Genomic DNA, 17,278 nt, shown 5'->3' with positions numbered 1-17,278 from the left:
AAGACCCCACACGCCGCGGAGCAGCTGGGCCCGTGAGCCATGGCCGCTGAGCCTGCGCGTCCGGAGCCTGTGCTCCGCAACGGGAGAGGCCACAACAGTGAGAGGCCCACCTACCGCAAAAAAAAAAAAAAAAGACTAAAACATAATCATAGGACTATAGAATGCTTCCCCTCCCCTCACAGCTGAGGACCACATTACTAAAGGTCTATTTATAGCAGTTCCTTTTACCCAGTACATCATGTCCAGCTAACAAAAAAAAACTTACAATGCATACATACCAAAAGGCCAAAAACACAATTTGAAGAGACAAAGCAATCATCAGAAGCAGATATGGCAGAGATGTTGTAATTATCAGACTAGAAATTTAACACAACAATGATTAATACACTAAGAACTCTAATGGATAAAGTAGACAGCATGCAAGAAAAGATGTGTAATAATAATAGCAACAATATATTCAATTACATATGCTTATGTATATGTTTTAGGCATGTGTGTTTATATAATACATATATATGTACATATATAATATATATAATACATATATAATATACATATATGTATATATAATACAAATGCTTATGTTTGCTTATATATAAATAAAATGACAGCAAAGATACAAGGGACTAGAGAAAGGAATTAGGATTATTTTATTATTATACAGTACTGACACTACCTGTGTAGTGGTATAGTGTTGTTTGAGAGTAGACTTGGATTAGTTGTGAATGTATATTGCAAACTCTAGGTCAACCACTAAAAAAAGTCAAAAAAAAAAAGAGGTATAACTAATATACTAAGAAAGGAGAAAAAATAAATGAAGGAAGGTAAAGAGACATTTAAAAAGGCAAGGTTTCTTTTTTTTTTCAATATTTATAGATTATACTCCATTTAAATTTATTACAAAACAGTGGCTGTGTTTCTCTGTGCTGTATAATATATCCTTGCTGCTTATCTATTTTTTTTTTAACATCTTTATTGGGGTATAATTGCTTTACAATGGTGTGTTCGTTTCTGCTTTATAACAAAGTGAATCAGTTAAACATATACATATGTTCCCATATCTCTTCCCTCTTGCATCTCCCTCCCTCCCACCCTCCCTATCCCACCCCTCCAGGCGGTCACAAAGCACGGAGCTGATCTCCCTGTGCTATGCGGCTGCTTCCCATTAGCTATCTACCTTACGTTTGGTAGTTATCTTTAACTACCATAACTACTAAATATGTTATACAAAAAATACACTAAAAACACTCTAAATATATTAAAATGAAATTATAAAAAATGTTCAAGTATCCATAGGAAGGTAAGGAAAAAAAAGCAAAAACCAAAGAGAACAAAAAGAAAGCAAAAAATAAAATGACAAACTAAGTCCTAACATACCAACAATTATATTAAATGTAAATGGTCTAAATACAAGAATTAAAAGACAAACTGGCAAAATTGATTTAAAATTATAATCCAACTATATACTGTCTACAAATTCACTTCAAATATAATGACATAGGCAGGCTAAAAATCAAAGGTAAATACAAATATTAATATAAGGAAAACAGTAGTGACTATATCAATATCATACAAAGTAGACTTCAGAGAAAAGAAAGTGGACAGAGAGGACATTATAGAGAGAAACATTATGTAATAGTAAAAGAATCAGTCCACCAAGAAGACATAGCAATCCTAAATGTGTATGCACCAAACAACAGGGCTGCAAAGTATATGAAACAAAAACTCAAGGGACTAAAAGGAAAAACAGACATGTCCACAATTATAGTTGGAGATTTCAAACCCTCTCTCTCAACAGTTGATAAAACAAATAAACAGAAAAATCAGAACTCAATAACACCATCAACCAATGGGATCTAACCAACATTTATAAAATAATCCATCCACTAACAGCAGAATACACATCTTTTCAAGTGTCCATAGAACATATACCAAAATAGACCATATCCTGGGCCATAAATAAACTTTGACAGATTTTTAAAAACAAATATTAAGGAAGGTTTTCTTCAACTACAGCAGAATTAAACTAGAGATCAATAATAAAAAGATAACAGTAAATGTTCTCAATACTTGAATAGTCCATGGAACAAAGAGGTATCAAGGAAAATGAAAAAATACACTGAATTGAATAAAAATTAAAATATAACATATAAAACTTTGTGGGATACAGCAAAAACAGCACTGAATTGAATAAAAATTAAACTATAACATATAAAACTTTGTGGGATACAGCAAAAACAGCACTGAAAGAGAAACTCAGAACACCAAATGCATACGTTATAAAAGAGGAAAAAAATCTCAAATCAATAATTGAAGCCCTGGGGCTTCCCTGGTGGCACAGTGGTTGAGAGTCCTCCTGCCAACGCAGGAGACACGGATTCATGCCGCGGAGCAGCTAGGCCCGTGAGCCATGGCCGCTGAGCCTGCATGTCCAGAGCCTGTGCTCCGCAATGGGTGAGGCCACAACAGTGAGAGGCCCACACACTACAAAAAATAAAAATAAAAAAATAATAATTGAAGCCCTGACTCAAAAACCTAGTAAAGGAAGAGCAAAATAAACCCAAAACAGAAATATAAAAGGAAATAATAAAGGCAAGGCTAGAAACCAATGAAATGGTAAACAGAAAAATAGAGAAAATCAATGAAACAAAGAGCTGGTCTTTAAACATATCAGTAAAATTTACAAACCTCTTGTAAGACTAATGAAGAAAAGAAGAGAGAAGACAAAATCATCCATATCAGGAATGAAATAGGATATCACTACAGACCCTGCAGAAATCAAAATTATAATAAGGGACTACTACAACTAACTCTACGCATAAAAATTTAACAATGTAGATGAAATGTACCGATTTCTCAAGAAACACAAAGTACCATAACTCACCCAATATGAAATAAGTTGAATCACTCTGTAACTATTAATGACATTTAATTCATAATTTTTAAACTCCCCCAAAAGAAATCTTTAAGCCCAGCTGGTTTGACACCAGTTCCACACAATCTCTTTCAAAAAGTATAAGAGAAAGGAAGCACTCTCCAATTCATGCTATAAAGTTAGTATTACCTGATACCAAACAGACAAAAACAGTACCAAAAAAAAAAAACCAAAGGAAAAAAAACACCCCTAAACCCTGCAAACTAATATCTCTTATGAATATACCTGTAAAAATCTTTTTTTAAATTTTTAAAATGTCAGCAAATAGAATTCAGCAATATATTAGAATTATATGCCATAACCAAGTGAGGTTCATTCAAGAGATGCAAACAAGCTATCTGAATATTTAAAATTCAATGTAATCTACTATATCAACAAAATACAGGAAAAAAAGTCACAAAATCATATCAATTGAGGCATTAAAAAATTGACAAAACTTAACACCCATTCATGATAAAAACTCTCAGACAACTACAAATAGAAGAGGATCTCCTCAAATTGTTAAATAGCATCTACAAAAATCCTAGAACTAACATACTTAATTGTGAAAGACTGAATGCTTTCTCCCTAAAATCAGGAACAAGACAAGGATGTCTGCTCTCAGCACTGTTATTCAACACTGTTGTTAGAAATTCCACCTATTGCAGAAAGGCAAGAGAAAGGAAGAAAAGGCATATATATCAGGAAGGAAAAAATAAAACTTTGTCAATAATGTAAGTATTATTGTCAACAGAGAAAAACAAAAAAAAAGTAAACCCCAAAAAAAAAATCTTAAAATAAGTGAGTTCATTAAGGTTACAAGGTAAACATACAAAACTCAATTGTATTTCAATATACTAGCAATAATCAGGGACAGTAAAATGTTAAATATAGTACCATTTACAAATTTCAGAAAAAGTGAAATGCTTTGGTGTAATTCTAACAAAACATACACAGAGGGGCTCCCCTGGTGGCGCAGTGGTTGAGAGTCCGCCTGCCGATGCAGGGGACACGGGTTCGTGCCCCGGTCTGGGAAGATCCCACATGCCACGGAGCGGCTGGGCCCGTGAGCCATGGCCGCTGAGCCTGCGCGTCTGGAGCCTGTGCTCCACAACGGGAGGGGCCACAACAGTGAGAGGCCCGCGTACGGCAAAAAAAAACAAAAAAACAAAAAAAACATACAGAGCTTGTATACTGAAAACTACGAAACTGTAACGAAAGAAAGCAAAGATCTAAATAAATGGAGAGCCATGCTGTGTTCATGGATTGGAAGACTCAACATAGTATAGACATCAATCTCTCAAAATTGATGATTTAATGCAATTCCTATTAAAATCTCTGTAAGAATTTTCATAAAGACAAGACTATTTTAAAATTTATGGAAAGCCACAGTAAACAGAATAGCTAAGACACTTTAGAAAAAGAGTGAACTGAAAGGAATCAGTCTACCGGATTTCAAAACTTTTTATATAGCTACAGTAATTAAGACTTTGTGGTATTAGTGGAATGTAGACACAAAGATCAATGAAACAAAATTGAAAACCGTAAGTAAATTCACATAAATATGCTCAATTGATTTTTTTATAAAGGCACAAAAGCAATTCAATAAAGCAAAGATAGGCTTTTCAATAAATGGTGCAAGAGTATTTGTACATCCATAGGTGAAAACAAACCAAAAAACAAACAAAAAATTTGACCTAAGTCTGACACTTGATACAAATATTGACTCAAAATGTAAAACTTTTAGAAAAAAAACATAGGAGAAAATCTTTGGAATCTTAGTCTATGCAAAGCATTCTTAGATGTGACACCAAAAGTATGATCCCTAAAAATCTAATTGATAAATTAGACTTCATCAAAATTGAGAACTTTTACTCTGTGAAAGATTCTGTTTAAAAGGATGAAGAGACAAGTTACAGAATGACAGAAAATATTTGCAAACCACATGCCCAAAAAAAGACAAGTATTTCGATTTATAAAGAACTCTCAAAATTCAACAGTAAAAATTTAAAAAGTTAATTCAATTTGAAAGTGGGGAAAAGACATGAACAGACATTTCACCAAAGAGAATGTCAAATAAGCACATTAAAACATATTCAATATCATTAGCTATTAGGGAAATGCAAATTAAAACCTCAATGCGATAAATCACTCCACACCTATCAAAATGGCTAAAAATTAGTAGCAGCATTAAATGCTGGTGTGAATGCAGAGAAATTGGGTCACTCACACATTGCCCGTGGGAATGTAAAACAATACAGCCACTGAGGAAAACAATATGACAGTTTCTTTAAAAAACTAATTATGCAACTAACAAATGACTCAGCAATTATACTCCTGAGCATTTATTTATCCCAGGGAAATGAAGTCTAATGTTCACACAAAAACCTGTATACAAATGTTCATAGCAACTTAATTTATAATAGCCAAAAATTGGAAGTAATCTAGATATCCTTCAAAGAGTGAATCATTAAACTGTGGTGCATCCATACCATGGAATACTACTCAGCAATAAAAAGGAACAAACTGTTGATACACACAACAAACTGAATAAATCCCCAGAGAATAATGGAGTTATATACTATATGATTCCATTTATATAATCTTCTTAAAATGAAAAAATTACAGAAATGGACAACAGATTAGTGGTTGCCAGGGGTTAAGGAGGTGGAGCCAGGAGGAAAGTGGGTGTGGTTATAAAAGGGCAACACAAGAGATCTTGTGGTGATGGAACTGTTCTATATCTTGACTGTACCAGTGTTAATATCCTGGCTGTAATATTCTACCACAGTTTTGCAAGATGTTACCATTAGGGCAAACTGATAAAGAATACACAGATTCTTCCTGTATTACTTCTTACTGATGCATGTGAATCTGCAATTATCTCAAAATAAAAAGTTTAAAAAATATATACTCAAACCTCCAAATAAATTATGCCATTCAATGTGGAAAAATAAAATTTTATTTTATTTTTTAAAATATTTATTTATTTGGCTGTGTTGGTTCTTCGTTGCAGCACACAAGATCTTCCTTGCAGCACATGGGATCTTTCGTTGCGGCACTCGTTGGGGGACACAGCCTCTTCACTGAAGCGCGCGGGCTTCTCTCTAGTTGTGGCGTGCGGGTTTTCTCTTCTCTAGTTATGGCGCGGGCTCCAGGGCACGTGGTCTCTGTACTTTGTGGCACATGGGCTCTCTAGTTGAGGCTCAAGAGCTCAGTAGTTGTGGCGCACAGGCTTAGTTGCCCCACGGCATGTGGGATCTTAGTTCCCCCACCAGGGGTCGAACCTGCATCCCCTGCATTGGAAGGCGGATTCTTTACCACTGGAACACCAGGGAAATCCCCAAAACTAAAATTTTAAAAAGCCATGATACATTGTTTCATGAACGAAGTGATAGCGAGGTTTCATAATTGCGCTTTAACTGTATACTAAACATAATTTCTTTAAAGTGCTATCATTATGGGAATTTTCAATTAGGACTTGGTAATACAGTTTAGCTGGAAGTTTTTTGCACATTTTGTAACATATCACAGGTAGATGACTTAGATTTCCACATTGTACTTTTTTATGACTAAAATACCAACTAACATACAAAATTCACTAAATTTAAATGGAGAAATATGAGGCTTGTTTGCCTATTTGAATGCTAGCCAAAAGCTGAAGGAAACTGCTATACTATGAATAGCAGAAACAACTCTGTTTCAGAAACTAAGTTTATTTTAGAAATTAATTTCAAGCCTGTTTGAATTGTCATTCTAATAAGAATTAAAATTCAAACCATTTTGGATGATAAATATTTAAAAGCATTTGGTCTGGAAACTAAACTAGAACAGAGCAAGGAAACTAATGTTATCAAATCCACTGTGGTCCACACTGCTAACCCCTGGAAAAACATCCTCGTTCTGTAACCACCACTACAGTCAGAGAAACATGATATTTATTCCTGAGGATCCAATTCTTATTTCATCTATCTTTTGTCTTCTTAGAAGACATCTTTAAAAGCTTTATTTAAAAAAAAAATCCTTTGTGCACCCAATTCCTGATGCATGAACATGTACAAACATACCTAATCTTCTCTCCTAAATCCAGACTACATGAAATCCAATAGGAAGTCCCATTTCAAGCCCAGTGTCTTCCTTCTCTGCGTAATTTACCCATGCATTTATGTTTGAGATCAACCTCCTCTAATTGCCATTATTGGAAAGAAACTACACTGTTTCCCAAGGTATACACTAAGCCTGTGCAGGGGACACCAACAAAGTAGGGAGCATCAACCGACAGGAAAAGTGAAAGGTAGAAATTATCAAAGTTATGTATGAGGGGAAAATTAGAACTTAATTGAGCTATATGGCTTAGTACAGATCTCCTCAACTTACACTGGGGTTACATTTCAATAAACTCATCATAAATTTAAAATACTGTAAGTTGGAAATTATTTAATACATCTAACCTTCTGAACATCATAGCTTAGCCTAGCCTACCTTAAATGTGCTCAGAACACTGAAATTAGCCTACAGTTGGGCAAGATCATCTAACACAAAGCCTATTTTATAATAAGTATTGAGTAGCTCATGTAATTTACGGTACTGAATACTGTACTGAAAGTGAAAACTAGGATGGTTGTATGGGGACAGGATGGTTGTAAGTGTATGGGTTGTTTACCCTCGGGTCACAGGGCTGACAGGGAGCTGCAGCTCACTGCGGCTGTCCAGCATCACAGGAGTATCAGACCCCATACTGCTAGCCCAGGAAAAGACCAAAATTCAAAATCCGGTCTCTACTGAATGCATATCGTTTTTGCATCATCATAAAGTTGAAAAATTCTGAGTCGAACCATCATAAGTCAGGGACTGTCTATAGCTGTATTAATTTGCTAAGACTGCTGTAACAAAGTACCACACACTGAGTGGCTTGAACAACAGTTTATCATCACAGTTCTGAAGGTTGATAGTCCAAATTCAAAGTGTCAGCAGGGTTGGTACCTTCTGAGGGCTGTGAGGAAGAATCAGTTCCATGCCTCTCCCCTCGTTTCTGGTGGTTTGCTGGCAATCTTTATCATACCTTGGCTGTAGGAGCATCACCTCAACCACTGCCTTCATCTTCATAAGTTAGTCTTCCTGTGTGAGTGACTGGGTCCAAATATCCCGTTATCCAGTCATTTGGGGTTAAGGCCCACCCTAAAGACCTCATTTTAACTTGATGGTCTCTATAAAAACCCTATCTCCAAATAAGGGTACATCCTGAAATACTGGGGGTTAAGACCTCAACACAGGAATTTCGAGGGAACGAAATTCAACTCATCCCAGTAGTGTTTCATTTTAAATGACTCTGGGAGGGAAAGGGCCACCCAGATCTTCACGGTGACTCTCCTCCCCCTCACCCCATCTGAATGACTCCCCTTCCAAGGCTCTATTAGGCCATGGCTGTGTGTCCCTTTCTGTTATCATCTCTTATCAGCTTTGCTTGTGTTGAGCTTCTTGTCATTTTTTTCCTTAGTTTGTCCCCATTTCTAACTCTCTATGTTCTAAAACTCAGTTTCTCCCCCAGCAATGCCCTTGGTCTCATGGCCAGCCTTTGCATAAAGAATGGAAACTGGTACTATTGCTTTCACCTCTGGCTCACATGCCTTCAATTACCAAATGAAAATAGGTTGGATCAATGTGCAAATGAAGCCACAGTCAGCCCCACAAAACGAGAGTGAGTCAGTAGCAATCCTCCTTCACAAGAAAGCTCTCAAGTGAACAGAGGATCTCCTGACCTCAGAGCATCCCCATACTTCCCACCTACACAAAAGATACAAACCAATTTTATAGTAAAAGACTACTGGAGAAAATATTCAAGTACGTTTTTATCACGCCTATACGGAAAGTGACTATGAAGTGGTTTTATGTGGGAAAACATTTTAATCTGTAAAAACGTTGCATTTTATCCTGGAATCTAGTAGAAAAATCTTAAGTTTCGATACGCTAAAAAAATCATTAACTGAGAAAACGAATAATCTGATGATTGAATAATCTGAAGCAGTTAATAGGGTAAGAAAGAAAGTGTGCTATAAACTACCTTCTAGTGTTAAGCTAATCCGTAATAGGGGTCCTTTGGATGCAAGACAAAATATTGATACATCTGGAGAAAAAGATATAGGTCTTATAGATATGATCATTTTATAAGTAAAATACAACGAAGTACTGAGAACCCTAGTATCCATGGGGGTTTATATCAACCAGTTCGATACCTTTCTTTATATACAAAACTACAACAACAGAAGTGGTTGGATCCCTCTCATTTCCATAGTGCTTCTCCAATGTGGTACAAGGCAAATTGCAATGGGTCCTTCTTCCACTGAGCACATTTCTATACAGTGAATCCAGGCCAAACTAAACATCATTAAAGTAGTACCTTAAAGTTGGAATGGATGTTAAAAGCTTCTTTAATCCAACCCTCAGCTCACACATGACCCAAATAATTCCTACCTGCCAAAAAAGTCATCTAATGTTTGATTTCCAGTCTCTGGTGATGAGGGTCACTATACCTTACCCTAAAACCCCTTCCATTTTTTATACAGTTGTGAAAATATAATATCTACTTTTTTATTCATTTAACTACTCATTTAGCTGTTTATCACTTCAACAAATATTTATTGAGAACCTATTATGAAACCACCAGGCACTACACAATGTGCTATTATAATCCTTGTAGAGGACTTAGACATTTATGAAGAGCTTTCCACAAACATCAAGACATTTAATCCTCACAAAAAACCTGTAAATAGACTCTGGTTATTAATTTGTTATTTCCACTAGAGATGAGAAAATTAAAGTTCAGAATTTAAGTCACATCACCAGTGAAAGAACTGAGAATCAAACTGGTAATTCTAGATAGTACTCTTTCAAATGTATAAACTAACACAAAACAAATTCATCACCCCTTCACATAACAATGTTGATATACCTAAAGAGATCACAGATTCCTGTTATGTATTCTCTTCTCCCCAGTAAACACCTCCAGATCCTCCAATGTTTCATCATACAAATTGGAGTTAAGACCCTGGACATACCCAGAACCGAGCATGATAGCCCATATGAAACAGGACCTGACCAGAAAAGGGAAAAACTATTGCCCCCTTTGAGACACATTTTAAATATTGTAGTCTATAATCAGATCAGTTTTGGGTAACCAGGGAATACTGCTGATTTACATTGAATTTGCAGCTAATATGTAATATCAGAAACTCATATCTTCCCACTCCTTTCTCTGCCCCCTCTTAATTTTGTCTGTTATATAGTGGAATTTTGAGACCTAATCACAAGACTTTAAAGTATGTCAAACACCTACACTTAGCACAGTTACTGAGGCAGCAACCTCCACAGAGTGGAGGTCAAAAACACAAGAACTATTAGATAAAGTTGTTTAGCTTTTAATTTTATTTCACTTTTATAGGTATGTTTTATTTATTTGTATTTTTTTCTATTTACTGGGCATACACTTCCAGATTCAAGTATTAATACTACCACTAAATAATAGCAATTTAAACCTATGCAAATACTTCACATAAATTGTTTAATTTAATCTCATTAGGACCCTGTGAAGCAATTGACAATGAAGAAACTTTCGTTCCAAGAAATTAAATAAGTTTGCCCAAAAGCCACGAAGAACATGCTGGAGCTGGGATTCCCACCCAGATATATCTGACTTTGACCCAGCAGGCTGTCTCTCTGCCATGACCACCTTTTTGTTCTGAATAACTGAAAGCGTCATTTTTTGTTTGTCTTTCTTAGGACTGTTTAACTGCCAAAATGCTTTTCACATGGTAAACTACAAAATAGTGGGTTGTTTTTTCTTTTCTATTAGGAGTTTTCATCATTCTGACTTTTAGCCTAGTACTAGGCTATTATTATAGGTCCAGTTTTTTTAACACATTCCTGATTATGGGACCTTTTTCTACCTCTTATATTTCTCACTAATCAAACTCATCCTTTTTCCCTAAAACTGTTCATTGAATTTTATTCCTTACCTCATTAAGATACCATCAATGTCTCAAATGAGAAACTTCAGAGTCATTACTAATTCTGCTTGCCTTCTAACCCCAACACAGAATTTTTCATCAAGACTATAGCTCTTACTTCCCAAACATCTCTTAAATCCTTGATGCAGGCCCCAATAGTATTTTTCATATCATACTGCACTGGGCCCTAAATGATCCACCTGCTTCTAGTCTCCCTGGCTGCATTCCACCCCAAACAATGCACCAGATTTATCTTCCTAACCACATAGCTAAGTATTTTTCAACGTTTTATAAGCTGACCCCAATCTATATTTCCTGCTGTGTATATCTCTACTCTCTGTTCCCCCATGGCCACATCTATGCTATGTGGCCCACCCCTATCAAATAGCCCATGTTCTTTCACAACCTTGCTTTTTTGGATGCCATTTCCTCTGTCTGGAATGAGTTTCTTGTCCTGGCAAAGACCCAGCTCCTATCACCTCCAATACACCTCCACATTCCTTCAGATAGAACTCACTGTTCTGACATTTTTGCTAACACAACTTTTTGTACATAATTCTTATATAAACACGCATGCTTTGTTGCAATCATGTTTTCATCAACGGCCTCTCCTACATGAATGAGTTCCTCATAAACAACCATCTCGATATTTTTGCTTATCACCTTAGTACAGTGCCAAATATTGTACACAGTAGATGTTTAATAAATATTTTCATGAAAGAATGAAAGTACTTCCTTTGAGATCTGAGCTGATTAGAAATTTTCCTATAATACATATTGGTCTGTTTAGTTACCTCCACATTTCTTCTTAATTGGTATTATTTGTTTTTGTACTGTTAGAATTTCAACTTTGAAATCTCCTGTACTTCTCAGGCTGTCTTCTCTTTTGTGGTTTCAAAGTCATCTTTGTTCTGAACTTTTGACTCCACAGTAAGTCATGACTGACAGACTTTTGTGCCTAAGAATTTTAAAATCCTCAGAAATTAGTCGATAACAATTTCCTAACTCTTTGATGAGGATTAAGATTGACAACCATATGATAGGTGAGAATCTGCCCTTTTACTGAGAACTTCAGTTCCCCTCAATTATCCAGAATCCCCAAATTCTCTACAAACTCATTTGGTCTGATATTCACATCTCAGTAATGCCAAGTCAGCACTGGCACACAGATAGACAAGAAAATGTTATCTGCCCATTTTGCAAATGGGAAAATTAGACCCAGAATGACCAAGGAGACTATCTGATATAGTTAAGCAAGTAGACCCTATACTACAAAGAAGGTCTAATAAGGCCTCTGCTCCAAAAACTGGCTCATTTCCTTCCTTACATATTTCTTTGTGTTTTATTTCCCTAAGGGCTTTATAGAAATTTCTATCATTTGCAATCTGTTCTTCTTAGTTATATGAATCTATTTTCTCTTCAACCATCATTTTTCTTTCCTTGACTTAAAAAAAGAAAATAAAGAACCAGCTTTACTAAAAACATGTTGCAGCTCTCCTACACTTCAGTAACTACAGAAGCTAAAACTGACTTACTTTACTGCATGTTCTGTCATTCATCTAATAGTATAATCTAAGAGAATAACCTCTGGTTTGAAAATTATAAGGGCACATCTTAAGACTGGACAAACTTAAATCTGATGTGAGTACAAGTCATGGAATTTTTTGGCGTGGTGTGTCCTTGGAAATTATCCGGGCTAACCCTTTCTTTACTGAAGGCTGGTGAAAACTGAAGCTCAGAAAGGCCAGTGACTTTTCTGGTGTCACAGATCAAGATTATAAGCCAGGCCAAGAACAGAACTCAACACTCCTGACTCCTTTCCCAGTGCCCTTTCTACTTTTGGCTGTTTCAAGTATGGAGACCACACCTTGTTATTACCTTGCCTAGACTCAAAGCTAAACAATGGTAATAGAATGATGGGATATGAAAGTGATTAATCTTTAAGAGAAAAGAAAGCCTTCTGATATGCTTCATACCAGTCATCACTTTGAGTATGGAAAAACACATTGGTTTCTGAACACACTGATGTCTTCAGCTCTATTATCAGAGAGTAGGATTGTTGAGGGTCTACCATATTCTAGTTATTGGGAATAGTGAACACCATGGACCTAGCTGCCTGCCTTATGGAGCAAGCCCAGATGGGAAGATAGATATTATATAAATCATTATAAACAATTAAGTAAAAACTTACAATATGCAAAGAGATGAATCGGCTGCTGTGGGAATATGTTACTGAAAGCCCCAAACTGGTCTGGGTTATCAAGAAGTATGTCCCTGAGGCACTGATGTTGAACCTGAAATCCAGAGGATATGTAAGGGTTCCAATGGGAGTATTCCATCAGAGGACATAGAATTAGGAAGATCAAGGGTGCAGAGAATGCTGCACGGTTGTGTTTAGAAAACTGAGAGATGTACCACAGGGCTAAGGCAAATGTAGTGCCAGGAGACAGAATTAGAGACAGAAGTGTAACCAGATCACCCAGAGCTGTGTAGATCATGTTAAGAGCTTGGGAATCCACTTAGGCATTTTAAGCAGGGGGAAATGTGACCAGATATACATTTTAAAAAGATCATTCCAGTATTCTTAGGAGAATGGGTTAAAAGGATAGCATGTAGACAGACCAGGCAGGAGGTGAACACCTAGGCCAGGTGAGACATGTACATAGTCTGTACTCTAGACCTCCCAGTTTAATTCAGCAGTACTCTCTATTCCAATGATATAGCTTGTGTTTCTTCTTTGCCTTTTTTAATGAAAGGCAAACCAGTTAGTCAACACTGCTCTTAATAAACACAATCTTTAAAAAAGATAGCAGCCACCTAATGGATATTTTAAAACAATTATTTTTCTGTATCATTGAAGGAAGCTCTTCTTGCTGCATTAGGGTTGTAATTGTAACTGTATTTGGACTAACTGCAAACATTATCACTGTAAAGAGCTTTGACTTAAACCATACATTTTCAGCACAAATAACATGAGTGAGTAATCAACTCTATCGAAGCAACAGTAAAGTGCTATCCATCGTGTTTATTTTGACTGTGCTCTGTGTTAATTTTTTACTTATGGTTTTGGTGTAAGTTGGATAGTAAAAGTGGATGGAATACCTAGAATAATGCATTGACTTCACAACAGGATCCAAAAATATTCTGTCAAATCATTTTGATGATTGCTGCAATAATCAGGTATCGTAAATATGTACTTTTGGAAAAATTTACCTGAAGTAATTTTAGGTTTTCAAAAAGAATTGTTTTCACATAAATAAATTATCTTATTTTCTTAAGGAAACCAATGGACAGTTTTCATCACCTTGTGTGATATAAGACCTAACTCTAACATATAAATGAGTGCTACCATTTATTACTCTCTTTTTGACAACCTGAATTATCTTTTGGCTATTACTCTGAATGATGAATCAAGTGATTTAAAAGTAGAGCTCAAAACTGGAAAATTGAACTTGTAAGCGCTTTTATCTTAAGTAGACAATACGTTAATATACCTTGAAGAGTAAGTGCTCTAGCTTTGAGCTAACTTTACGACAACAGGTTCTTCAGTGAGTGATTTTAGACTAATACAATATGCAGGTCTTGGGAATCAGGGTTAAGTATGAATTGTTTTTCATCATGAAAGCCCAACTCAGCAGATATGTAAACTGTTTTACTCTGACAAATAGTATAATACATTCAACCAACTGTCACTGAATAATGATAAGTTTTCTTTGGAGAAAGACAAATAATTTATTTCTAAGAACTATTGTTTTGTATATCGTTATTTTATCTTATTTTATTTCAACTTTTGATTTAAAAGAGAAATGGCTCTTGCTAAGACAATGTGGAATATTCATTTTTCTCCCAAGGTGGCCTGGGGTATACCAGTGCTAGAATCTCTGGTTTTGAGGGGAGTAGATTTTGTTTCATTATTCTTTCAGAAAATTGAATGATTTTTCACCATTTATTCCTTTTCGAAATCCCTGGTTCTACTGACCAGTAAAGACAGCAGGTGATGATAATCCCCAGTCCCATCCCCAATATGGGGATACCACTCATTACCACTGAGTGGTAAAGCAAATTCCTGCATGTCTGCTTCACGTTGGTAAAACAAAGGACCCTGAAATTAAAACAAAAAGGGGGCTTTTACACTTAATTGTGTCTGTCTCCGCCAGTCCTGTTCCAACATGGACCTGTATGTGCCGTTTACTTTTAAGTTCCTCACCATTTTCCTAAGTACACAAAACCTGGGGAAACAACAATGAATCTTGTTGTATCTGTTTATTTCTTCTAGGTTGGACGAATTGAAGACTTTCTATACCAATTAGAGGATAGTTTCTTAAAAACTAAAAAACAGAGAACTGCTCGAAGGCAAAAAACAAAAATGAAGCAGCTTCAAACTGTGCAGCAAAAGCTAGTCACTGGAGAGCAGGCAACACCACCGAGACGTTCCAGAAAAAGGGCCAATGGCATCTCGCCAGCCTGACTGTGACAGCCCAGCAACAAAGGCCTACGCCAAAAGAAATGAGGTGGTGCCCCTCTTGGCAAAGAGGGTCTACGCTTCGTTAATCTCAACTGGCAGCAATAAATGTTCTCAGCAAGTTTGGCCTGACTCTTGCTCAAATTCGTCTTACTTAGTTAAACAGCTTATAAAGCAACCATTGCCGCCTCTTTCACCTGTCTTGCTCTTTCAACGTTGACTAAAGTACACCAGGTCTACCCAAGTTCACTTACAGTATATGTGCATATTCATGTGTATTCACTAAGGATTAGTCACATACCATATACAGATATGGATAATATAAATGTAGATTTTTTAAATTATAAAATGGATAATATACTTTCTCAATCCTTATAGAGATAGCCCTACGTGGTATGGCTGATATCATCAGTTATTTCACTAACATCTGTATTCTTTCCTCTGGATCCTTCATATCCCCTCCCCTTAAATGACTCAACACAAATGCATATATTTGACAAGATAATGAGTCAAGAGCCATTACTCAAGACCTCAGTTAACAACAAGGAGGTCTGAAGATAGAGTAAGAAGATGGGATCCATATACAGAGTAAAATAAACAAGAAAATGTAAATTTTAAAAATAATGGAAAAAATAAGATCTCAGAGTACATTAATAATATGAAAAGGAAAAAAGGGAATAAAATATTTAGTGCTGAATTTTTCATTATACGGTGAGATTGTAAAGGAATCAATAATTTAGCCTTACGTATATGTTAGATTTGTGTAGTCATAATTATGCAAGATATAAATATTTTGAAACTCTGAAATAAATTACGACCTCGATTTCCCTGTGGACCATTTGCTTAATTCTCACCTTTATCAAATAGTTTCCTCTTTTACCCCACTCCACCCAGAGATCATCACCATTGCCATCATGTTCCCTCAGGTTAGTTATTAATATAATGGTAGTCAGTTAAAGACAGGGGCGTTTAAGAAACTCCTTTTTGTTTCTAGACTCACACCAGCAAGGCATCTCAGTTCTGTTCTCATAAGTACTGGAAAATAATTTCTTTCTATGGACACTTGAGTCTGTACCCAAATGTGGGAGTCTAAGACAAATGGCTCAGCCTCCCATCCAGCCAGTTCTGCTGTTATCCCTTTTGACCACTGTCCAGGAACTTCCTATTAATAAATATATATATATATTTATATCCTTATAACATTTATATATATATATATCCTTATAACATCTCTAGGAAACAGAACTTGTTGAGCTTTGAATTTAACTTCAGTGTTAAAATTTTATTTCCAAAAGAATTTCTATGTTCTGTAGTACTTTAATTAATTTTTTAATTGGGATGGAATCTTAGCATTGCCTGTTTTCTGAAAGCCCTGTTGATATTCAGTAGCTGTTCAATTGCTTTATCTTTGTTCTTCAAAAATTAGTGTTCTCTCATTCCACAGTGTTAAAAGATTATAGTTGAAAATAATATAGTTACAATTATTAGATTATGGCTTCACTGTTTGACCACTTCTCCCAAATCCAATAATAAATATCCATTGGTTGTTTTTGGCTGGGGCTTGGGTAGGGAAAGGAAGGCAGTTCCAGTTGGTCTTAGGAAGGATGATATAAAATGGAAATCCAAAAAATTCAAAAGAAACTTTTTTTCAGAAAAAAATTAATCAACACTCATAGCTCTTCAACAAGGTATCAAATAATCAGAATTCTTAATAGGTGTAATAGCAAGGTCCATAGGAATGAATTTCGCTCATTGTTTCAACATTAGTGTCAAGAGCCTTGAATAGCAATAATGCAGATGAAGGATTTATAAAGCAATATGATATTAGTTTAAAAAAAATTAATACCAGAGAAAGCAAAGTTTACAAAGTACTTTCAGAATGCTTATTTTATATCAACT

The 17,278-nt window shown here is 35.7% G+C and overlaps 1 protein-coding gene across 1 annotated transcript in view; it reads left to right on the top strand.

Annotated features, from left to right (window-relative positions):
- SPATA16 (spermatogenesis associated 16) overlaps positions 1 to 15,511 on the top strand; it is a 225,834-nt gene extending 210,323 nt beyond the window's left edge. Inside the window, exon 10 of the mRNA XM_032630867.1 lies at positions 15,194 to 15,511. Coding sequence (XP_032486758.1) covers positions 15,194 to 15,385 — 192 coding nt within the window. The 3' untranslated portion in view covers positions 15,386 to 15,511. The remainder of the gene's footprint in view (positions 1 to 15,193) is intronic.
- The last annotated feature ends 1,767 nt before the right edge of the window (positions 15,512 to 17,278 follow it).

This window comes from Phocoena sinus, chromosome 4 (assembly GCF_008692025.1).
Source record: "Phocoena sinus isolate mPhoSin1 chromosome 4, mPhoSin1.pri, whole genome shotgun sequence".
NCBI lineage: Eukaryota > Metazoa > Chordata > Mammalia > Artiodactyla > Phocoenidae > Phocoena > Phocoena sinus.
This window is presented reverse-complemented; position numbering and strand designations above follow the sequence as displayed.